This window comes from Terrapene carolina, unplaced genomic scaffold, assembly GCF_002925995.2.
Source record: "Terrapene carolina triunguis isolate 2854851 unplaced genomic scaffold, T_m_triunguis-2.0 Scaffold113, whole genome shotgun sequence".
NCBI classification, from domain to species: domain Eukaryota; kingdom Metazoa; phylum Chordata; order Testudines; family Emydidae; genus Terrapene; species Terrapene triunguis.
Genome location: NW_020664464.1, coordinates 21310282 through 21335370, shown reverse-complemented (window position 1 = coordinate 21335370; position 25089 = coordinate 21310282). Strand labels below are relative to the sequence as shown.

Below are 25089 nucleotides of genomic sequence, written 5' to 3'. Positions count from 1 at the left end.
AGTGTGTTGAGATCTACTGATGGATTATAAGCACTAGATGGTGGTAGTGTTACTATAAATGCTAAGACAGTTTTTTTGTGATATGCACTGTTGCTTTTGTTGCTGTCAGTTCCATTTCTGCTTTTAAAAGAGCTATTACCATACATCTTTATTTAAGGATCTAAGAGAGCAAGATAGGTAATTTAAGTTTAAACACAGGGGAGTTAGAAGGCTGCATTTGTGACTGTAGGCTCAAGAGATGAAAGAGCATAGGAAGTAAAGTGGAGTTAAGGTATCTGGAAAGAGGTAGTTAGTTAAAGATACTTTTTTTTTCCACATCTGATTTTTATCCATTGTAGGATGATGATGATAAACTTCAGTTCCAACGTCACTTCTCATAGGCAGGATCTGCTCTTGGAGAAGTTAATGAGCAACTTGAACAAATTCAAGTATAGCTAATCACTAGACCAGTTGGCATTCATTTAAAAGAAACTTACATGGGAAGTAATAGAGAGATGACAGAAGTGCAGCACCATTATCCCTTTAAAAAAAGTAATAATTGGTCTTGGGAATTCCAAACCCATGAAATTCACCTCAGTTTATGGGAAATTCCTTGTGTGTAACTGTACAGCTAAAGTACTACAAGACTTGGATAAATATACTCTCTTAAAGGCAAAGCAGCAAGGCATCTATACAGAAAACTCAGGACTTGTTGGAGTTGCATGAAGTAATTACTAATATAGTAGATAAAGGTGAAATGGGACAATTTACAAAAGCTTTAAAAAAAAAAATCCGAGTGTGGCTCTATTTGGGGGGGACTTAATTGCATCACTTGAAGTTTGTTTTAGAAAGAAAAACCCTGGAGAGGTTGAGAGCATTTGGCATTTTATTGATGAAGCAAAGGGCAGACTAGAAAGGTGCTTACACCGACAGGGCTTGTATTTGGCTTTGTATTTTTGAAGCAAATATAGCAGGGGTGGGCAAACATTTTGGCCCAAGGGCCACATCTGGGTATGGAAAATGTATGGCGGGCCATGAATGCTCACGAAATTGGGGTTGGGGTGCAGGAGGGCGTGAGGGCTCTGGCTGGGGGTGTAGGCTCTGGGGTGGGGTCAGAAATGAGGGGTTCAGGGAGCAGGAGGGTGCTCTGGGCTGGAGCAGGGTGTTGGGGGGTGAGGGCTCCAGCTGGGGGTGCAGGCTCTGGGGTGGGGCTGGGGATGAGGGGTTTGGGGTGCAGGAGGGTGCTCTGGACTGGGATCTAGGGGTTCAGAGGGTGGGAGAGCGATCAGGGCTGGAGCAGGGGATTGGGGCGTGGTGGGGCTTGAGGGGTGCAGGCTCCGGGTTGCACTTAACTCAAGCAGCTCCCGGAAGCAGCGGCATGTCCCCCTTCTGGGTCCTACACGGGGGCACGGCCAGGCGGCTCTGCGTGCTTCCCTGTTCACAGGTGCCGCCCCTGCAGCTCCCATTGACCGCAGTTCCTGGCCAATGGGATCTGTGGGGGCAGCGCGTGGAGGCCCCTGGCTGCCCCTAAACATAGAAGCTGGAGAGGGGACATGTTGCTGCTTCCGGGAGCCACAGCAGGCATGCGTGGAGTGGCCACCGATCTCGCTCCCTGGCAGGAGCAGGGAAGCCCCAGAGCCCACTTCCCAGCGTGAACTCGAGGATTAAATTGGCTGGCGGGCTGGATGTGGCCTGTGGGCCGTAGTTTGCCCACTCCTGAAATATAGGGATAATGGTAAATCATGCATTTTCTCTTGACAGAAAGCAGAAAATGGGGATTTTAACTGGATAATACCAAACAAATTCATTGCCTTCAGTGGACCTCATTCAAGAAGTAAAACTGAAAATGGTATGCTTTGGGGACACAAACCCATATGCTACTACTATGTATTTGATTGATTGTTATGAGTAACAGCAACTTTATCATTTTAAAAAAAAATTGTTCCTCCAATGGTATGTTTTTCTTAGCTTTTTGGGCGGTGGGGTGGGGAGGAGGAACACTTGGCGATAAAAAAGCTCAAGACTTCCTTTAGCTCTATTTGAATTTGACTGTTTAAAAATTCACTGACTGAAAATGGAATTTTTCTATTGGACATAACTTTAAAATAAGGTATTTTACATGTTGTTTGTTTTTTCATTTGGATGTGCAATTTTCATGACTAGTTCCTTTGTTTCTGCCTACAGGTTATCCCCACCATGCTCCTGAGGCCTATTTCCCATATTTCAGAAGACACAAGGTTACTACTATAATACGTCTTAACAGAAAAATGTATGATGCCAAACGATTTGCAGATGCTGGTTTTGAGCATTATGACCTCTTCTTTGCTGATGGAAGCATACCTAGTGATACTATAGTCAAAACATTCCTAAATATTTGTGAAAATGCTGAAGGTGTTATAGCAGTTCATTGCAAAGGTATGTTATGTGCACAGTTCATATTACAAGGTGGAGTTGAGAGTTGATAGCAAAGCCTATAGTTAAGCTTACCTGACACTTTGCATCATAAGCCCTTATTTCCAATTGATTATAAGTTAGCCAAACTGTAACCATTTTGGCTAATGTTCTCTGCTTCAGCTGATTTTGTTGGTTTGTTTTGGCAAATCTTTTCAGCTGCTTATGAGATTTGCAAGCCTATTTTTCCCTGGTCTCAATGTTAACACTTCTTTTTCCAACCATCTCTTTGAAGAGCTTTAGCATCTCCATGCTTTTCAGCAGAAACTATAAATTTGGCAGAGTGTTAGTCCTAAGTGCCATGGAGATAGCTGCTTTTATTTTCTTTAGTAGCTAGCCAAAACTGGCTAAATGATAAGACTTCTAAAATAATCATTTTGCACAGATTTAATAAAGCTTTTTAGAGGTTTGCTGACAAAATACCTGAACATTCCATTTGCACTGAACATTCTCTGCTCTACGGAGCTCCTACATAACAACTGCACTGAGCATGTCCCCAGACCCTATTCAGCCTTCTACAAGGTAGACATAGGGTATGTCTACACTACGAAATTAGGTCGAATTTATAGAAGCCGGTTTTATAGATACCGGTTTTATACAGTCGATTGTGTGTGTCCCCACATAAAATGCTCTAAGTGCATGAAGTCGGCGGACCGCGTCCACAGTACCGAGGCTAGCGTCGACTTCCGGAGCGTTGCACTGTGGGTAGCTATCCCGCAGTCTCCGCCGCCCATTGGAATTCTGGGTTGAGATCCCAGTGCCTGATGATGCAAAACAGTGTCGCGGGGGGTTCTGGGTACATGTCGTCAGGCTCCTCCCTCTCCGTCAGAGCAACGGCAGACAATCAATTCGCGCCTTTTTACCTGGGTTACCTGTGCAGACAACATGCCACGGCAAGCATGGAGCCCGCTCAGCTCAGCTCACCGTCACCATATGTCATCTGGGTGCCGGCAGACGTGGTACTGCATTGCTACACAGCAGCAGCTAATTGCCTTTTGGCAGTAGATGGTGTATTACGACTGGTATCCGTCATCGTCGTATTCCAGTTCAATCAGAGGCACCTGGGCAGACATGTTTTGTCTCCTGGAGACTCAGTCCTGCCGGCAGTCCTGTTGAACCATCTTGACGATGATGGCTAGCAGTCGTAGTACAGTATCTTCTGCCAAGCACCCAGAAGATGCTGAGGGCTATCAGTCATGCTGCACCGTCTGCTGCCAGCTTAAGATCTAAAAAATAGATGGACCAGATTTGTTCTGTATTCATTTGCTTCCCCCTCCCTCCGTGAAATCAACGGCCTGCTAAACCCAGGGTTTTGAGTTCAATCTTTGGGGGGGGCCATTCTGTGTGACAGTTGTTTGTGTTTCTCCCTGATGCACAGTCACCTTTGTTGATTTTAATTCCCTGTACCTGTACGCCATGTCATCAGTCGCCCCTCCCTCCCTCCGTCAGTTTCACGCCTTTTTTCAGATCAGATGCCATAGCACTGGGATCATGGAGCCGGCTCAGATCACCGCGGTAATTATGAACACTGTGAACACCACGCGCATTGTCCTGGAGTATATGCAGAGCCAGGACCTGCCAAAACAAAACCAGGACCAGGCGAGGAGGCGATTGCAGCGCGGCGACGAGAGTGATGAGGAAATTGACATGGATATAGACCTCTCACAAAGTATGGGCCCCAGCAATGTGCAAATCATGGTGTTACTGGGGCAGGTTCATGGCGTGGAACGCCGATTCTGGGCCCGGGAAACAAGCACAGACTGGTGGGACCGCATCGTGTTGCAGGTGTGGGACGATTCCCAGTGGCTGCGAAACTTTCGCATGCGTAAGGGTACTTTCATGGAACTTTGTGACTTGCTTTCCCCTGCCCTGAAGCACCAGAATACCAGGATGAGAGCAGCCCTCACAGTTGAGAAGCGAGTGGCGATAGCCCTGTGGAAGCTTGCAACGCCAGACAGCTACCGGTCAGTCGGGAATCAATTTGCAGTGGGCAAATCTACTGTGGGGGCTGCTGTGATCCAAGTTGCCAACGCAATCAAAGACCTGCTGATATCAAGGGTAGTGACTCTGGGAAATGTGCAGGTCATAGTGGATGGCTTTGCTGCAATGGGATTCCCAAACTGTGGTGGGGCGATAGACGGAACCCATATCCCTATCTTGTCACCGGAGCACCAAGCCACCGAGTACATAAACGGCAAGGGGTACTTTTCAATGCTGCAGCAAGCCCTGGTGGATCACAAGGGATGTTTCACCAACATCAACATGGGATGGCCGGGAAAGGTACATGATGCTCGTGTCTTCAGGCACTCTGGTCTGTTTCGAAAGCTGGAGGAAGGGACTTTCTTCCCGGACCAGAAAATAACCATTGGGGATGTTGAAATGCCTATTGTTATCCTTGGGGACTCAGCCTACCCCTTAATGCCATGTCTCATGAAGCCGTACACAGGCAGCCTGGACAGTAGTCAGGATCTGTTCAACTATAGGCTGAGCAAGTGCCGAATGGTGGTGGAATGTGCATTTGGACGTTTAAAAGCGCGCTGGCACAGCTTACTGACTCGGATAGACCTCAGCGAAACCAATATCCCCATTGTTATTGCTGCTTGCTGTGCGCTCCACAATATCTGTGAGAGTAAGGGGGAGACATTTATGGCGGGGTGGGAGGTTGAGGCAAATCGCCTGGCCACTGATTACGCGCAGCCAGACGGGCGGTTAGAAGAGTACAGCAGGGCATGGTGCGCATCAGAGAAGCTTTGAAAACCAGTTTTGTGACTGGCCAGGCTACGGTGTGAAACTTCTGTTTGTTTCTCCTTGATGAACGCCCCCCGGTTCACTCTACTTCCCTGTAAACTAACCACCCTCCCCTCCCCCCTTCGAGCACCGCTTGCAGAGGCAATAAAGTCATTGTTACTTCACATTCATGCATTCTTTATTAATTCACCACACAACTAGGGGGATAATTGCCCAGGATGGGTGGGGAAGGAGGGAAGGAAAAGGACACAGTGCAGTTTAAAACTTTAAAACTTTAACACTTATTGAAGGCCAGCCTTCCGATGCTCAGGCAATCATCTGGGGTGGAGTGACTGGGTGGCCGGAGGCCCCCCCACCGTGTTCTTGGGCGTCTGGGTGAGGAGGCATTGGGACTTGGGGAGGAGGGCTGTTGGTTACACAGGGGCTGTAGCGGCGGTCTCTGCTCCTGCTGCCTTTCCTGCAGCTCAATCATACGCTGGAGCATATCAGTTTGATGCTCCAGCAGCCGGAGTATCGACTCTTGCCTTCTGTCTGCAAGCTGACGCCACCTATCATCTTCAGCCCGCCACTTGCTCTGTTCAGCCCGCGATTCATCCCGCCACCTCTCCTCTCGTTCATATTGTGCTTTTTTGCACTCTGACTGCCTCCACGCATTCTGCTGTGCTCTTTCAGCGTGGGAGGACATCTGGAGCTCCGTGAACATATCATCCCGAGTCCGCCGTTTTCTCCTTCTGATCTTCGCTGGCCTCTGCGAAGGAGAAACATTTGCAGCTGGTGGAGGAGAAGGGAGAGGTGGTTAAAAAAGACACATTTTAGAGAACAATGGGTACACTCTTTCACGTTAAGTTTTGCTGTTCACATTACACAGCACATGTGCTTTCGTTACAAGGTCGCATTTTTCCTCTTATATTGAGGGCCTGCCGGTTTGGTGTGAGAGATCACTCACGCAGTGCCAGGCAACAGAATTCGGCTTGCAGGCAGCCATTGTAAGCCACAGTCTTTTGGCTTTTTTATACCTTCTTAACATGTGGGAATGGTTTCAAACAGTAGCGCCCTCATTTCCCATACCAAGGACCCATTGGGTTGGCCATTTAAAATGGGTTTGCAATGTAAAAGGAGGGGCTGGGGTTTCCGGGTTAACATGCAGCACAAACCCAACTACCCCCTCTCCCCACACCCCCCCCCAAATTCTCTGGGATGATCACTTCACCCCTCCCCCCACCGCGTGGCTAACAGCGGGGAACATTTCTGTTCAGCAGAGCAGGAATGGGCACCTCTGAATGTCCCCTTAATAAAATCGCCCCATTTCAACCAGGTGACCGTGAATGATATCACTCTCCTGAGGATAATAAAGAGCGATAAGGAATGGATATTGTCTGCATGCCAGCAAACACCAGGACCATACGCTGCCATGCTTTGTTATGCAATGATTCCAGACTACGTGCTACTGGCCTGGCGTGGTAAAGTGTTCTACCATGGCGGACGGGATAAGGCAACCCTCCCCAGAAACCTTTTGTAAAGGCTTTGGGAGTACATGAAGGAGAGCTTTCTGGAGATGTCCCTGGAGGATTTCCGCTCCATCCCCATACACGTTAACAGACTTTTCCAGTAGCTGTACTGGCCGCGATTGCCAGGGCAAATTAATCATTAATCATTAAACACGCTTGCTTTTAAACCATGTGTAATATTTACAAAGGTACACTCAACAGAGGTCCCTTGTGTGCCCTCAGGGTCTGGGAGCACGCCTTGGGTGAGTTCGGGGGTTACGGGTTCCAGGTTCAGGGTGATAAACATATCCTGGCTGTTGGGGAAACCGGTTTCTCCGCTTCCTTGCTGTGAGCTATCTTCATTGTCTTCATCTTCATCATCATCATCATCATCTTCCGCGTATCCCGAACCCGCTTCCCTGTTGCGTGTTTCTCCATTGACGGAGTCAAAGCACACGGTTGGGGTAGTGGTGGCTGCACCCCCTAGAATGGCATGCAGCTCCGTGTAGAAGTGGCATGTTTGCGGCTCTGCCCCGGACCTTCCGTTTGCCTCTCTGGCTTTGTGGTAGGCTTGCCTTAGCTCCTTAATTTTCACGCGGCACTGCTGTGCGTCCCTGTTATGGCCTCTGTCCTTCATGGCCTTTGAGACTTCTTCTAATATTTTGCCATTTCGTTTACTGCTACGGAGTTCAGCTAGCACTGATTCGTCTCCCCATATGGCGAGCAGATCCCGTACCTCCCGTTCTGTCCATGCTGGAGCTCTTTTGCGATCTTGGGACTCCATCATGGTTACCTGTGCTGATGAGCTCTGCGTGGTCCCCTGTGCTCTCCACGCTGGGCAAACAGGAAATAAAATTCAAAAGTTCACGGGGCTTTTCCTGTCTACCTGGTCAGTGCATCTGAGTTGAGAGTGCTGTCCAGGGCGGTCACAATGAAGCACTGTGGGATAGCTCCCGGAGGCCAATAACGTCGAATTCTGTCCACACTACCCCAAATCTGACCCGCAAAGGCCGATTTTAGTGCTCATCCCCCCGTCGGAGGTGGAGTAAAGAAACCGGTTTATAGGGCCCTTTAAGTCAAAAGAAAGGGCTTCGTCGTGTGGACGTGTCCAGGCTTAATTTGATTTAACTCTGCTAAAGTCAACCTAAACTCGTAGCGTAGACCAGGCCATAGATGCCCAGATGACACACAAGCACAGCAGAAATCCCTCCTGCCTTCTTTGTCCAAGGAAAGGTGTGCTGGTCTGGGAGCCAGGAGGAGACCTTCTGTTGACTGGAGGTGATAATTTTGTGTATGTCACACAGTGTTCATTATTGAAGAAGGCTTACATCCAACCCTACATTAGGAGCACATTCAAAGCACACATATCTAGGCTTGGAAGACTTACATTTTTATTGGTAAATGTTGATTAACATTGATTTTGCTATACTCACTCAAACTATCAAAAAAATATTTCCATCAATGATGATAGAAATTTACAGATGGGCAAAGTAAGAAAAATGCTGCTTGAGAACTTTAGAATTTGATTTAAGGATTTTGATTATATTTTGACATATGATATTGACAATTGATGTTTTGACAGTTATAAAGCTTTAACTTTTTAAATCTCAATATATACTGTCATTAAATAATTGTCTAACCCCCTCCCCTATTACTTTGCCCAACTGTAAACATTTAAATTGATAAAAATTGAAAAAAAATGATTAAGTATTGTTTTCAGCCATCAAAATTACAAAAAATAGAAATCTAATTCTGTCAAGCCTGTTTATATCAGTGCTGCATGATTTGCCTTGTCTGTCTATTAGCTTTTAGGTAGAGTTGAAGATATTGGTGGTGTTCAGTAAATTCCTAAATAGTTTTGGGACTTGATCGCCAAACAGCCTCTCATCCCAGGCAGCAGTTGTGATCAGTCCAGGCACTTACGCTGGAGCCAGTTTCTCTTCCTTCACACCCTTCTTCTCTCTCCTCCTGCCTGGCAAGTTAAATTGGGAGAGGACTATTGACAGGGCATTTTCTGTGAAAGGTTCTCCCTGCCTCTGTTTCCCAGAGACTTGGATTTGTTTATCTTTAGGGCATACTGCAAAGCCTGTCTCTTTTTTTTCCCCCTGAGATCTTGATAAGGGGATGCGTTGGTAGTTATCCTACTTTAAGGCAATTTTTGAGTTCATATACTCTTAGTTGAGTATTTAATATTATGTTCATATGCAGGTTTTATTGGTATATTAAAGTATTTTATGATGCATAGTGCTATAGACAACTGTCTTTATAATTTGTTCCTGTACATAAAAAGCAGCTGACTTTGAAAGGCTTGATTTCAAAAGCATATTTGTGATATACTGAAAAGTCACTTTCTAAACCTAAAATGTGTAATACTTTTATTCAAACAATAAGTTACATTACAAATATTGGACATAATTTTTGAAAACACTACTCCCCATGTAAGTTTGGCTAGCGATAGATTTAGTAAGATGGGCAATTAAATATTTGTCAATCATAGAAGCAGCAACACAAGTGATTTAGTTTTAGTTCTTAAAAGTTTAGTTAAAACTAAACTCTATGTAAAAATATGTATATAAAAAGAAGCCTCTCTTGTATCTTACACAGCTGGTCTTGGCCGAACTGGCACACTTATAGCCTGTTATATTATGAAGCATTATAGGATGACAGCTGCTGAAACCATTGCTTGGATTAGAATAAATAGACCCGGCTCAGTAATTGGACCACAGCAGCACTTCCTTGTAGAGTAAGTAGACTGTTACTATGTTAGAATTAATAATTTGGAAAACTAATTAAAAACTGTATTTTAATAGAAAAATTAGAAATTAATTCCTTTAGAAACAAAGCAAGCAACGCTGCTAATTTCTGGAAAGTTATAACATCGTTATCTTTTCCATTCCATAATAGGAAACAGACAGAACTTTGGACAGAAGGAGATATTTTCCGTGCAAAGTTAAAGGGAAATCGCAAAATTGCTGTTTCAAAAATCCTCACAGGAGTAGATGATATTTCAATTAATGATGCAAAAAACCGGAGAGCCAACAGAAAAGACTCTGAACTGGTAATCATCCGAATGTTCTGCTGTTGTAAAAGTTTTAACTGCTGTTGAGGACCTCTTAGGACATGGACAAAGCCATGGGTACAATAAAGCTCAAGATATCAGATTCTTTTTGTATGTTTTGCTATGTTCCTTTTCATACTAAAAGATTTGGGGGCAAAAAGGTATGGACAACAAGTGTGAAAAATGGAAGTGCACTCTGCAGTTGAAATAGGAGCATCATTGTTATATTTTAAACTTTTTCATTCACTAGGTAAATATTAGAACAGACACATATCAAGGTTTTGAAGTTTGCAAGTGGAAGTATCCTTGTTCTATTTCAAATGTGCTTTTTTTTTAATTGTTGAAATGCCTTTTCCTACCATGACAGCTGACTTCTATAACACTGTCTGATACCTTTGTTTAGTCACTGGCATCCAGTGTAAAAGGCGATGTGGTGGTCTTTAAAAGCCAAGTATAGGAAAAGATGTGAATGCCAAGAAGGAATAGAAACCAAGATAATACTATATCTAAGCAGCACTGTTGAAAATACTTTCCAATATTTCAAAGTCAGGTGGTATACTGAATGAATAGCTCATGAGTTACTGCATTTAAATGTGCAAAGCATTAACTTTGAGTTCTTCTTCGAGTGATTGTTCATGTCCATTCCAAGCAGGTGTGTGCGCGCCGCGTGCACGCCAGCCGGAAGATTTTACCATAGCAGCGTCCGTAGGGTCGGCTCCGGCGCCCCCTGGAGTGGCGCCTTCATGGCGCTGTATATAGAGGCCAGCCGACCCCTCATCCCCTCAGTTCCTTCTTACCGCCGGTGACGGCTAGCTGGAACTTCTCTTGCTCTTTAGCAATCGTGGCAGCGTTCTATAGTTCTTGTAAATAGTTTTAGTTAGTTGTTAGTGTTAGATAGTTAGGTATCAGTTGGGGGGTTTTCCCCAACTTTTCGCCGCCCCGCTGGGGCATGCCCGGGTCCCCAGGGTTCAAACTCTGTCGGGACTGCGGGAAGTTTATGCCGAAAAGTGACCCGCACTCTTCGTGCTTACGGTGCCTCGGAGAGGCCCATCAAAGGGACAGGTACACTATCTGCAGGGCTTTTCGCCCAAGGACTCTCAAGGATAGAGAGCAGAGACTTAAAGTCCTCCTAATGGAGGCGGCACTGCGGCCGCACTCGGATCCCGGACCTTCAGAGCCGGCACCCAGCACTTCATCCTCGGTGTGCAGTGCCCCGGCACCGGAGAAGTCGTGAGGCCAAGGCCCCGAAACCCCGGCACCGGAGAGAGTCGGCGCATAAGAAATCATCTTCTACAAGACGCTGCTCTCCATCGCCAGTGCCGGCTAAAAAGAACAGGCCACTGACGGAACAATCTCCCCACCGGGACTCTAAAGGTCGGGCGCAGTCCACGAGTGTTACGGGACAACCCGTGCCACAGACCCATCCGGCCATCCCATTGACTCCTGCCCCAGAGAGGGCAAGGTCAAGTCCGGAACGGCACAGATCCCTGGACATGATGGAGGAAGTCCGCCTCCCATCGACGCCGGAGGCGTTTGAGGCCGCATCAGACCTCTTGAGCCTTCCGGTGCCGGCATCGCCGCACCGGTGCAGAGAACCTCCGGCTGCCGCCGGGCCCCAGTATCACTCTAAGGGTAAACCGGCAATGCGCTCACCGCACTCTCCACGCGGCGCCACGTTAGCGGCACCGGCGCGAGCACCCCCGCCGGCGACACTGGGTACCGCTCCTCCGATGTCCTCATATTCAGAGACTTCTGACGCAGAGGCGGACTCCTACAATTCTAACAGATCGAGGAGCAGACGATCGTCCTCGCGTAGGAGTGCCCAACCGTACCCGCCACAGTGGCATCAACAGCAGGAGTGGCAACCACCTCCACAGTGGCCGTTCTGGACGCCATGGGCCTACCATCAGTCAGTGGGTCAGGCGTACGGGCCCCGCTCACGAACCGCTTCCGTCTCCTAAGCGTCTGCAGCATCGCCGCTAATGCCACCAGCACCGCCGTCTGACAGGAGTGTGCCACAAGACATTACTGCACCCCCAGGTCAAACAACGGCACTGACAGGGACTTTGCTTCCTTCAGCGCAGGCACCGCCCAGCACTCCTCGGCGTTCGATGGCGACCCCGGTACCGGCCGCGGTGCCGCATCTTGAGCCCGCACCAGCCGCGCGGCCTGAGTACCGTGTGCCGCAGGCCCTTACAGAGGGAGACGTGGTAGATGAAGGGCAGCTACATGGAACATCATCTTCCTCTTCATCTCCGGATGAGGCAGTAGCGGGAACTTCTGCTGCTCCGGCTCTAGAGGATAATAGACTCCTCCAACAGCTCCTTACTCGAGCGGCCCAGAGCCTCTCGATACAGACAGAACAGATTGAGGTGAACAGTGGTCCCGTAATTGATATCCTGACCCCGTCAGGCCCATCTAGAGTAGCCCTACCCCTCATAAAGACCATTGCGGACACAACCCGCACCTTGTGGCAAACCCCAGCCTCATTGGCTCCTACAGCCAAAAAGACAGAGAGGCAGTATTTTGTCCCAACCAAGGGCTATGAATATCTTTACATGCACCCCCCCGCCGGACTCCCTAGTGGTGGATGCGGCCAACCAGAGGGAGCAACAGGGTTTTCAGGGATCCACACCTAAAAATAGAGAGGCGAAAAAGTTGGACCTCTTCGGACGCAAGGTCTATTCAATGGGGGGCCTACAGTTGCATATTGCCAATCAGCAGGCCATAGTGAGCTGATATGGACACATGTGCTCGGCTTTGTCTAGGTTTATGGACCTCCTCCCGCAGGACTCACGAACCGAGTTCTCTGCCCTTGTTGAGGAGGGCAGATTGATTACTCGAGCTTCCCTCCAGGCAGCCTTGGACGCAGCCGATTCAGCCTCGTGCACGTTGGCTACTGGTCTGGTCATGAGGCGCGGAGCCTGGTTTCAAGTTTCCGGTCTACCTCACGAAGTCCAACAGACTATCCAGGACTTACCCTTTGAAGGGCCCACACTTTTCTCAGAAAAGACAGATAAACAGCTCCATAGCCTAAAGGACTCGCGGACCACCCTCCGTTCTTTAGGCCTACACACCCCTGTTACTCAGCGTAGGCAGTTTAGGCTGCCGCAGGCCCCGCATCCGTACCAACCTCAAAATCGAGGTGATGCCTTGCGCAGAAGGCCAAGGACTGGCAGAAGGAGGCAACAACAGCAGCCCTTCGGCCGGTCTTCTACCCAACCAAGGCCTCCACAGGGGCCTAGACCACCATTTTGAGGGCTCGGTCGAGGACGGCCTACCGGTCAGATCTCTGGATCCTCCCAACCTTACCTTTTCATCACGTCTGTCCCCCTTCTATCGTGCGTGGGCCCAGATCACGTCAGACACTTGGGTGCTTCGCACGGTAGAGGAGGGATATTCTATCCAGTTTTCCTCCCTCCCGCCCCACCAGCCCCCCTCCCCGTCCCTCTTCAGGGACCCCTCTCACGAGCAACTTCTTCAAGTTCAGTCCCTCCTTACAGCAGGGGCAGTGGAGGAGGTGCCTCGGGAACTACGGGGCAAGGGCTTCTATTCTCGATATTTCCTAATACCGAAAGTGAAAGGGGGCCTCAGACCTATTCTGGACTTGCGGCGTCTCAACAAGTTTGTCAAGAAGCTCAAGTTCCGCATGGTCTCCCTGTCCTCCATCATTCCTTCCCTGGATCCAGGAGACTGGTATGCCGCCCTCGACTTAAAGGATGCATACTTCCATATCGCGATAATCCCTCGCCACAGGCGTTACCTCAGGTTTCTCGTCGGCAACGTTCATCTACAGTTAACGGTTCTACCCTTCGGTCTATCAGCAGCCCCAAGGGTCTTCACAAAGTGCATGGCAGTCGTGGCAGCCTTCCTGCGCAGGCAAGGGATCCAGGTATTTCCTTACCTGGACGATTGGCTCATCAAGGGCAGGACCAAGGCACTCATGGAGGCTCAGGTGGTCTTCATCAGGCACACCTTCAGCTGACTCGGCCTCTTACTCAACAAGGCCAAGTCCACTCTTTCTCCAACACAAAGAATCGAATTCATAGGAGCACTTCTGGACTCGACACAAGCCAGAGCATATCTCCCAGAGGCCAGATTCCGAACTTTATCCAACATCATTCTCGGCCTCCAAAGTTACCCTACCACCACAGTAAGAAGCTGCCTCAAATTACTAGGGCACATGGCAGCATGTACCTATGTCGTGAGACACGCCAGGCTGAGACTGTGCCCTCTCCAGTCTTGGTTGGCAGGGGTTTATCGGCCAGTCAGGGACTCCCTAGACTCAGTGGTGACGTTACCTCGTCCGGTGTTGGACTCCCTCTAGTGGTGGCTCGCGCCGCGGGTGGTCTGCGCGGGGGTCCCTTTCCTCGAACCAGAGCCCTCCCTGACCCTGGTAACGGACGCGTCGGATCAGGGATGGGGTGCACATCTGGGCCACCTCCGGACCCAAGGGCTTTGGTCGAGGGAGGATCTTTCACTGCACATCAGTGTCAGGGAATTACGAGCGGTACGCCTCACATTCATGGCATTCAAGTCCCAGCTGGCAGGCAGGTGCGTTTCTGTCCTCACAGAATCCATCCAACGATGTTTTATATCAACAAACAGGGTGGTGCTCGCTCCTCTCCCCTTTGCCAGGAGGCCCAGGCATTATGGGACTTTTGCGTACAGAACGTAATTCACCTGATAGCATCCTACCTCCCCGGCACGCACAACGCGCTCGCGGACACTCTCAGCCGCTCGTTCCAGGGTCACAAGTGGTCTATCCGCTGGGATGTAGTTCTCTCAATTTTCCGACTCTGGGGTCATCCCCAGGTGGACTTGTTTGCATCCAACGAGAACAGGAAGTGTCATCAATTCTGCTCCCTCATGGAACGCAGTCAGGGATCCCTATCAGACGCTTTTTTCCTCTCTTGGGCAGACGGGCTTCTTTACGTCTTCCCCCCGATTCCCTTGATTCACAAGGTGATCCTCAAGGCCCGCAGAGATCACGCTCGACTCATCCTCATAGCTCCTGCGTGGCCGCGCCAGCATTGGTACGCGTCTCTCCTACACATGTCTACGAGGGTTCCACTCAGGTTGCCCCTTCTACCGGACTTGATCACGCAGGATCGCGGTCGCCTCCTTCACCCGAACCTGGAGTCGCTCCACCTTACAGCTTGGATGCTCCATGGCTAAACCCACTGTTGTTACGATGCTCCCATCAGGTCAGACGGGTCCTGTTGGGCAGCAGGAAGCCCTCGACAAGGTCTACGTACTTGGCCAAGTGGAAGCGCTTCTCCCTCTGGGCTACACAACGCGGTCAGGCCCCCTTGCTCGCCCTGATCCCTCTCATCTTGGACTATTTGCTACATCTGAGACACCTGGGCCTAACTCTCTCATCGATTCGAGTACACCTTGCTGCAATCTCTGCATTCCACCCTGGAGAGGGGGGGACCTCCAGTGTTTGCAAACCCACTTGTTGGACGATTCCTTAAGGGTCTTGACAGATTGTTCCCGCATATCCGTCAACCTGTCCCTGCTTGGGACCTCAATTTGGTCCTGTCTGTCCTCACGGGGCCCCCATTCGAGCCGCTGGCTTCATGCTCGCTGTTATACCTCTCATATAAGGTCGCGTTCTTGGTGGCTATCACATCAGCATGGAGAGTATCGGAACTCAGAGCTCTGACATCCGAGCCTCCATACACCGTCTTCCACAAGGACAAGGTCCAACTCAGGCCGCACCCTGCGTTCCTACCTAAGGTGGTTTCCCCGTTTCACATGGGTCAAGAGATTTTTCTCCCTGTATTTTATCCCAAACCGCACTCCTCGGCTAAGGAGCGCAGGCTGCATTCTCTGGATGTTCGCAGGGCTCTCGCGTTCTATATAGAAAGGACGAGACCCTTCAGGAAGTCGACCCAACTTTTCGTCGCTGTGGCCGACAGTAGGAAGGGGCTCCCAGTCACGTCACAGAGGATCTCGGCTTGGATCAGAACCTGCATCCAGGAGTGCTACAGTCGGGCCAGTGTACCAGCCCTGCCTATCACGGCCCACTCCACAAGAGTGCAGGCCTCTTCAGCTGCGTTCCTGGCCCACATCCCAACACAGGAAATTTGTAGAGCGGCCACCTGGTCCTCAATCCACACCTTTACGGCTCACTACGCCATTACGCACCAAGCCAGGGAGGATGCTGCATTTGGCCGCGCAGTCCTCCAGTCTGCAGTGACCTCTGACCCCACCACCTAGACTTGGGCTTGTGAGTCACCTGCTTGGAATGGACATGAACAGTCACTCGAAGAAGAAGAAACGGTTACTCACCTTCTCGTAACGGTTGTTCGAGATGTGTTGTTCATGTCATTCCAATACCCACCCTCCTACCCCTCTGTCGGAGTATCGGCAAGAAGGAACTGAGGGGGTGGGGGGTCGGCTGGCCCCTATATACAGCGCCATGAAGGCGCCACTCCAGGGGGCGCCGGAGCCGACCCTACGGACGCTGCTATGGTAAAATCTTCCAGCTGGCGTGCACGCGGCGTGCACACACCTGCTTGGAATGGACATGAACAACACATCTCGAAGAACAACCATTACGAGAAGGTGAGTAACCGTTTCTTAGGGAAGATATAATTGTATTTATACAAGTAAATGTGCTTTAATTTACACCTGCAAATTTTGTTCTTGAAGAAGTTAGTGTGTGTGTACATTATAATTTTTAAAATAAAACTGCGATATTAATGGGTAAAACTTAAAATCCTTGTCTTATCATTTGTTTACTTATCCAGTACAGTGATGAAGATGATGCAAACTGTGTAACACAAGGTGATAAGCTTCGTGCCCTGAAGAGTAAAAGGCAGGCAAAGGCTGCAACCACAGTTCCACTAACGTAAGTCAACTTTTTGTGTATATAAATACCAAAAGAGAGAGGGGGAAGTGTTTTCCATTTTGCCCATTCTGAATGTTCATTGAAAAGGCTATGCTCACATTGATTAAAGGAAGCATGGATTCACTAATTCACTGTAGGCTTAGTGACTGGTTGATCGTTTTTGTTTTGATTTTTTGGCTAAACAATGGTATTCAACTTTTCTCCTTCTCTTTTCTGTTTCCTCTGTCACCAGAATGACCCACTGCCAGTATATGCTACATGTGCCTACTCGCCTGGTTGTGTATCTGCATGTTCTTGACAGCTCAGTCTGTTAGAACACAAACGCTTCCTTGAATTCAGTATTATGGTATTTAAAAAAATTAGAGGTCATTCTCTCTAAGGTGTAGTGTTTGATCAACTCACTCAATTTGTGTAGTTAATTTATTAAAATAAGTATAAAATAAATATTAGAAGATGAAACTTTCTTTTTTAAATGTTTTTTACTTTTAACTCCTATTGTTTTCATCTTTCTGGGGGAAGGTCCTTCCCTAGATGCTGCTAGTTTTATAAGAACTGCTGGTAGTTTCATGTGAGCAGTTCTGCCTAGGCAAGGAGTAGTAAAACTTCAAGAGAACTCTCACTGGATAAGTTCAAAAGGGGATGTATGTACCTATGATGATCCCAAGACACTGATTACAGGCCAAAAAGAGAGCATTGGCCACAGGCTACTTATCAGTTGTCTCTGGTAGACAGTGCAACATCAGCTGCAAGGGAAGCGACATATCTACCTTTGACCTTAGCATCTGTTGCTGACAGTTGCAAGATAGATTGATTTCCTGGTGCCTTCACATATAGTAAAAGAGAAATACAAGAGCCTCTGCAGCAGCAGGGGAACTCCTTTGCTCCTTTATCAAAATTAGAGCGAGGATAGCCAGGACTGTTACTATCTACTTCATCATTACCTGTTAGATTTCACAGCCACCATGCCTCCTGAGCTCAAGAATAAAGGAAACTTAGGCTTGGTCTACACTCACCCCCCAAATCGAACTAAGGTACGCAACTTCAGCTACGTGAATAACGTAGCTGAAGTTCGAAGTACCTTAGTTCGATCTTACCTCGGTCCACACGCGGCAGGCAGGCTCCCCCGTCGACTCCGCGGTACTCCTCTCGTCTAGCTGGAGTACCGCAGTCAACGGCGAGCACTTCCTGGTTCGACTTATCGCGTCCAGACAAGATGCGGTAAGTCGAACCCAGAACTTCGATTGCCAGCCGCCGAACTAGCGGCTGGGTGTAGACATACCCTTAGTCTCTACCCTGGTTGTCTTTGCACCTAGGAGTTACATTCTGAGACACCTAGACAGCTGCTTTTTTTTTTTTTTTTTTTTTAAACTTAGTCTTCCTTTCTTCTGTTTCATATCACCGTGCTGTGGCTGGACTGACAGAAAAATGGTACAAGTTCTACAGAAGACAAACAACATTGTGATCCTTTCTGAATCAGGAGAGCAGAGAGCCAAATAGTAGTAAAAAATATACACTAATCTAACAGTAAAGGAATATATCTTTAAAACACCCAAACTACTCTGTCTTATCAGTGTCCTAAATTTATTTTCCATTACATTACCATGGACAGCTATTCTGTATACCAAATAAATATTGCTTTGGTGCCTAGATACTATGGTGATAAGTACCTTTTATAAATGCATAAAAATATAAATATTTTAACTTAAGTGCCCTAGGAAACTAGGTAAATAAAGGATTTTATACAACGAAAATACATCTTAAGCTAACTATAGAATATGTTGTAAATAAAGAAGAAAACCAAACTACAAAATGTTGCAAAATTAGGTCTACAGCCAGAGTCTTCTGATATAGTTAACTTAAACACAGCCTGCGCCTGGCTCCTTCACACTCCAGTTGCAAGAAAACCACTTTTCTAAAGTCAAATAACATAATAAATAAGCATTATCCCTCTCTCACATAACAAACTGCATCTGCAGAATCACCATTGGAATGAGTATTCATTGTATGATACAGAACACATTCATAACCATCATATTGATGCATTAAATGGTTTTTTTTCTTTGCTGGTTTATAGGCTGTTCTATTCAATAAGCTTGTATAAAGAAATTTTTCATAACATGACTGTTTTAATCAAAAACAACTTACTTGGTTGCCTTTCCATAAGATTAACATAAATGAGCTAAAGCTAATAGTATCCTTATGTACTGTGCTTTGTGGTTAGAAGGAAAAAAAATCTCTTAAATCCTTTCTTCTGGGGAGTTTGACTTCCCTCTTCCCAATCCCCGACATCATGTTTGTTGGCTGTACATACTGAAATAATTTACATCAAGGAGCTAAATGATATGTAATCAATTTTGTTACTCCCAAAATAACAATACTACAAAAATATTCTCTTGCTATCCTAATCAAGTAGGGTATCCTTCCAGGTTGAATAGCTATTAGACTTTTTTAAAGTTCAGATTCTCCTACACATAATTAAGCCTCATCATTTGAACAGCAAGGTTATTAATAGGAAGAAAGCAGAATGAGATTTGTATTTCCTTAGTGTAAGACTATCTCAGAGAACAAAACACTTTGTTTACAAAAAGGTAGAATGTGGGGGGGAGAGGAATTAAGAACTAGGGCTGTTATTTTCTTATTAAGGCACAAGGAATTTGTGTGTAATGCTCATTAGAGTTTATCAAAGTTACTTGCATAAATCCTCTATGCCTTGATGAATGGATCCTTTATATGTGTGTTATAGTTAGAAATATGTGTCCTGAGGTAACAACATACTGAATAGTAGTTGTAATTTTGAATGTAGAAAGGCAATTGGCCCTCACCGTCTGGGTATCTTGTATAATTCTGTTTGCTCTGTTAGTAGATGGTTATGGCTTTGATTCTTTGATATTACAATACCATACAGCTGTGAAGCAGAAGTAGTGAATCCAGTGGCTCACCGAGACTGTTTAGTTTGACCAGCCTGTATTGCTAATATGGTTGAAGAGAGGGCAACAAATGTTTGTTGCTTTATTAAGCTATTTCAGAATTTGTTTCTCTTTAAAATAGTGCAGTAGACTTTCCTTGGAATTGAAAGCCGTTGTGGGGTTATTTCAGGTTCTCAGAAAACCTAGTTTAAGTTGGTCCCAAGTAACACATGGATAAAACTTTCCACATGAAATGGTTGCATGACTGTTGTAACAGTAGAAAGGGAGAAAATTCTTGGCCCAGTTTAAAGGATGATTTGCTTTTTTAAAACTTTTAACTGGCTAAAATGCACCAATAGCATTCCCGTTTGAATTTTTGTTCATCTTTTCCTCCCCCTCCCAACCCTTTCTAGATGGCTCCTAGCTATGCTGGTCTCTACACTGTGTAGCATTGTCATCTGGTGGATTGTTTGTGGCTCCCTTCTTCCCAGCCTGCTATTCAGTCTAGATGGTTTAAGAACATAGTAACCTCAGGACCCCCTGAGAAAGAGCCACTGTGTAAGTGTCCCATTCCATTTCTCTACAATAGTTCACTTTTTCTGTCCAATATATTTCATAACTGCATGCTTTCATATCAGCTTTCTTATTGGCTTTGTTGCAAGGGTAAATTTCATTGTTCTACCTTTTTCTAAGAAAAGATTTCTTGAGTGATTTAAAATAAAGCAATTGTGTGGCTGGCTTGCAATATCTCTTTGAAAGATGCAGAGCAATTACAAGTAGGACAGTTCATAGTTCCGAAGTTTTCTTCTCTGCATGCTACTGCAAATATTCTGAAATATAATTTTAAAAACAAATTACATTGTTTAAAGTGTGCTTTTTGTCCTTTGCCTATCGCATATGCATCTGGAGAGGTTTAGCTCCCATTTCTTGAACTGGCTGTGAAATTGCTTAGTTTCCCTACAGATGAGTTTGCCCATGTTAACTGCTTTAATCCCTGGAGTTGGGATTTTCAATTTCTGGCAATAGATCTGGTTTTGCTAATGGACTACATTGTGCGTACAACAGGACAAAAATCTCTTCTAAAATCTGTCTGCCATGGGTGTAGGCCTGCAGTATTTAGTCCAGCCATGCATAATTACAAATTTAGCCCTTTTGTATGATTGAAAAATTGATATTTTATTGAATAAAATTTTGTGACGATAGTCTGTCCTCTCTGTCACTCAGATTGCAGTAGCCATTTCGGTTTCTGCATATTCATGCCTTGAGGTTCCTTTGACTACCTCTTCTGTCAGAATGATCACACTGATGAATAGCTCTTGCCAAAGAAACCTAGTTTTCACTTTGCATTTATGATCTTTTTTGGTGTTTTTTTTTCCCCCTACCCCTAAAAAGACCCCCAAAACCTCAACCTTTTGGATAAGTAAGGTGTATGCATCAGAGAAATTTGCCTGATAAACCTACTGCACATTCCTCTCCTTTTGTGTAAGTCTTGTCACTGTGGAGTTTGCTTGTGCAGAGAACTCTGACCCAGCAAGAATAATTACTCTGGTAGCATACTAGAAACTTCAGTTGCTGCTAGAAAAAGTGGGTCCAAAATGTAATATCCTAGAGTGGTAAGCATAGTTTAAAACAGTCTTCTATGCTTTCATGTTAAACATGAAAGCTAAGACTTTCAGTCTGCTGCTACTTTGGCTTCACCACAGCACCCAAAAAAGTAAGAATATACTCTAAAGTTAAGGAAGAAAAATGCCTAAGCAATAATCAAAGTCCCTGAAGTGTGGACAATTCTTGATCAGGTAGCACAGCCCTATTACTGGAAAACCTATGATCAAAAAAAGATTTATCTTTTATTAAGGAAGAAAATTCAGACTAAATGTCCATCCACTGAATGAAGAAAATGGTGCCATCCTACTGGTAAAACCCAATTGTCATATTAATCTTAGCTAGCTAAAATCTTTAATAGCCTACAAAGAAGACTTAGGCAGAGAATAGGCACCCATTTAGGCACCTAAATTAATGTACCTGATTTTCAAAGGTTCTGAATTGAGATTAGTAGGAGCTGCTAGGGTCTCTCAGTACTTTTGAAAACCAAGTATTTTACTGCCTAAGTATAGATTTAAAAACTGGACTTTAGGCACCTGTTCTTTTAAAACCTTGGTCTTCATTTTCCTATAGCATATAAGAAATCTCTACAAACTCTAGACAGTCCAGAGGAGAGATGCTCCTGTATGTCTCTTCCCAGTGAAGCTTGAAATTAAAATGTTTTCTTACCTTTGCTGATTTCCTGCCTTCATTTTATGTACATAAGAACGGCGATACTGGGTCAGAGCAAAAGTCCATCTAGCCCAGTATCCTGTCTTCCAACAGTGTCCAGTGTTAGGTGCTTCAGAGGGAATGAACAAAACAGGTAATCATGAAGTGATCTATCCCCTGTCGCCCATTCCCACATTAGTTACTAACATTTTAGGGGATTTTTAAAGCACTGACATACTAGTTGATAAAGTGTGAAGTTTGGACCTACCAGCCTTGTTGTTGTTGCATTTATGTCCGGTTTAACAATTCTTTGCTTGTTAAGGTTCTGTGTACCAGCTGGAACAGAAGTAGTGTCTTTGAGTAATGAAGGTACTTCTGTTTAATATAGGGTGCCTTTTGAAAACATGAGGTTCTGGGCAATGGAACAACAAAGTGAAGGTTCCATTACAGATTAATTATAAATGGAGACTCCTTGCACTACAGTACAACTGCTGCTCAAATACAGTGTCCAAAAGTCTAGAAGGATGTTGATAAGTTGGTGATGGTTTAGAGAAGAGTCTTGAGAATGATTAAATTATTGGAACATATGTCTTGTAGTGATAAGATTAAGGGATGATTTGTTCACAATATTTAAGTACCTACATGGGGAACAGAAATTTGATAATAGGGGCACTCTTCAATGTAGCAGACAAAAGTGTAACAAGAACCAGTGGTTGGAAGAGTTAAAGTTAGACAAATTCAGACTAGAAATAAGATGCAAACTTTTAAGTGACAATAATTAACCATTGGACCAACTTACCCAGGGTCGTGGGGATTCTCCAACACTGGCAATTTTCAGATCAAGATTGGATGTTTTTCTAAAAGATATGCTCTAGTTCAACCAGAGCTATTGGACTTGAAGCAGGAGCTGATACCGAGATGTCCTGTGTCATATAGGAGGTCAGACTAGATGCTCAGAAAGGTCCCTTCTGGCCTTAAAATCCATGAATGTGTGAAATAATGGATGTGTGTGTGTAATTGAGAGAATTGTACCGTTTCCTATAGTTAAGCCTTAGACCTAGAAGCAGGATTAAGTTTCTTATGGACAGTCATCCTAACTTCATAGTGTCATGGAAGAGCATACGTACTTCAGAGAAGATTCACAACCAACAGATGATCAGAATTGCTAACATATTTGCTTTAATGCTTTTTTTTTATATTTGCAAATCTGTATTAACTGCACAAAACATAAAGTAAGTGTTAAGGTTACACAGTTAAAATATAAAAGCCAGGAAAAGCAAAAAGTAAGATTCTATACTAATGTTAATTTGGCCTCATTATGGATATTTAGTAATATGTTACATTAAGGTTCCTATCAAATTCACAGCCATGAAAAATGCATCACGGAGTGTGAAATCTGGTCTCCTCCTGTGAAATCTGGTCTTGCATGTACTTTTACCCTATAATACACAGATTTTATGGGGGAGACTAGCATTTCTCAAATTGAGGGTCCTGGACCAAAAGGGAGTTGCGGGGTGTGTGTTGCAAGGTTATTTTAGGGGGTCGTGGTATTGCCACCCTTACTTCTGCATTGCCTTTAGAGTTGGGTGGCCGGAGAGCAGCAGCTGTTGGCTGAGTGCCTAGCTCTGAAGGCAGGTCTGCCTTCAGAGCTGGGCTCCCAGCTAGCAGCCACCGCTCTTCATTTGCCCAGCACTGCTGCCCGCCGCAGCAGCGCAGAAGTAAGGGCAGCAATACCACAATCTACCCTATAATAACCTTGCAACCCCCCTGCAACTCTTTTTTGGGTCAGGATCCCTACAATTACAACACGGTGAAATTTCAGATTTAAATAGCTGAAATCATGAAATTTACAATTTTTAAAATCATATGACTGTCAAATTGGCCAAAATGGATCATGAATTTGGTAGGGCCCTAGTTATATTCCTGCTTTCCTAGCTAAATGTGTACCTGAATTTCTCTGTTTTACATTGTCAAAACCATAAAGTATAGAGAATGTGCAATGTGGCAGAGTTAACATTCAATGTGGGAACATTTACTTAGCTTCCTTAACTTAGCAACCTTGATGTTTCATTAGCCACCTAGTTTTTCTGCTTACAGACTGACATTTCTGTAGATGTTCTAATTTTATTTTTGTGTGTGATGGAAAAGAGGAGACTAAGGGGGGATATGATGGAGGTATATAAAATCATGAGTGGTGTGGAGAAAGTGAATAAGGAAAAGTTATTTACTTGTTCCCATAATATAAGAACTAGGGGCCACCAAATGAAATTAATGGGCAGCAGGTTTAAAACAAATAAAAGAAAGTTCTTCGCCCAGTGCACAGTCAACTTGTGGCACTCCTTGCCTGAGGAGGTTGTGAAGGCTAGGACTATAACAGGGTTTAAAAGAGAACTAGATAAATTCATGGAGGTTAAGTCCATTAATGGCTATTAGCCAGGATGGGTAAGGAATGGTGTCCCTAGCCTCTGTTTGTCAGAGGGTGGAGATGGATGGCAGGAGAGAGATCATTTGATCATTACCTGTTAGGTTCACTCCCTCTGGGGCACCTGGCATTGGCCACTGTCGGCAGACAGGATACTGGGCTGGATGGATCTTTGGTCTGACCCAGTATGGCCATTTTTATGTTCTTATGGTGAGATTGCTTATGCTGCTTCAAGGTTAATATTTAAGCCCTGCTAAGACTAAAACAAGTTTCTCTCACTATTTCCTTTCTGTCCACACAAGCAAGAATAAACCATGTTGTAACATGACTTGGCCATAGACCTATTTAAGAGTGATTATTTTTGTAGGGTAGGCAGGGTCTCTTGTTCCAGTTAGGCTTTGAAGTGATTAGTTTGATGGAGAGGGAATACTAGCATTCGTTGCTGTTAGTATTGGTTGCTTGGAGACAACTTTCTTGCTAAACTGAATTAACAAAATGGCATCAGATCGGTTCACATTCTAACGATTGTACCACAGCAGTGAAAAGACACCATTTATTTTTAATATGAAAGCTTAGAATTTACATAATATTTGATAATGTAAAGTCTCTTTGTAATTTATATTGCATTTTTTGGAATCTGTAAGGTTTTTTTTTACTCCAGAACTGTCTGGGCCATTTTCTTCCATTACTTTGTGTATAGTTATGAGTTGTTGTCGTGAATGTTTGCTTTGGTATTAATAGAGTAGTCTGTTAATTTCATTCCTCTTCTTTGTATAATTCTGTGAGGAAAGTGGCTGTGTTCAACTTGGTGTGGTCTCCAGGCACCTGTGCTGTACATCCTGTCTGATTCCTAAATCAAAGTTTGGAGATAAAATATCTGCCCTGGAATTTTTTTTTTTTTAAACTGTATGTCATTGCTAAGATGT

General features: G+C 45.4%; 1 protein-coding gene across 8 annotated transcripts in view; it reads left to right on the top strand.

The window, feature by feature from the left end:
- CDC14B (cell division cycle 14B) overlaps window positions 1-25089 on the top strand; it is an 81394-nt gene that overhangs the window by 41678 nt on the left and 14627 nt on the right. For 6 of the 8 annotated variants that reach the window (XM_024208964.3, XM_024208963.3, XM_024208958.3 and 3 more), the window contains 5 exons: window positions 1741-1828; window positions 2164-2394; window positions 9270-9408; window positions 9570-9723; window positions 16482-16582. In XM_024208964.3, the coding sequence (XP_024064732.1) occupies window positions 1741-1828; window positions 2164-2394; window positions 9270-9408; window positions 9570-9723; window positions 16482-16582 (713 nt within the window). Of the gene's footprint in view, window positions 1-1740; window positions 1829-2163; window positions 2395-9269; window positions 9409-9569; window positions 9724-16481; window positions 16583-19901; window positions 20047-25089 lie in introns of all 8 variants that reach the window. The other 2 variants (XM_024208961.3, XM_024208962.3) reach the window with 1 other exon arrangement.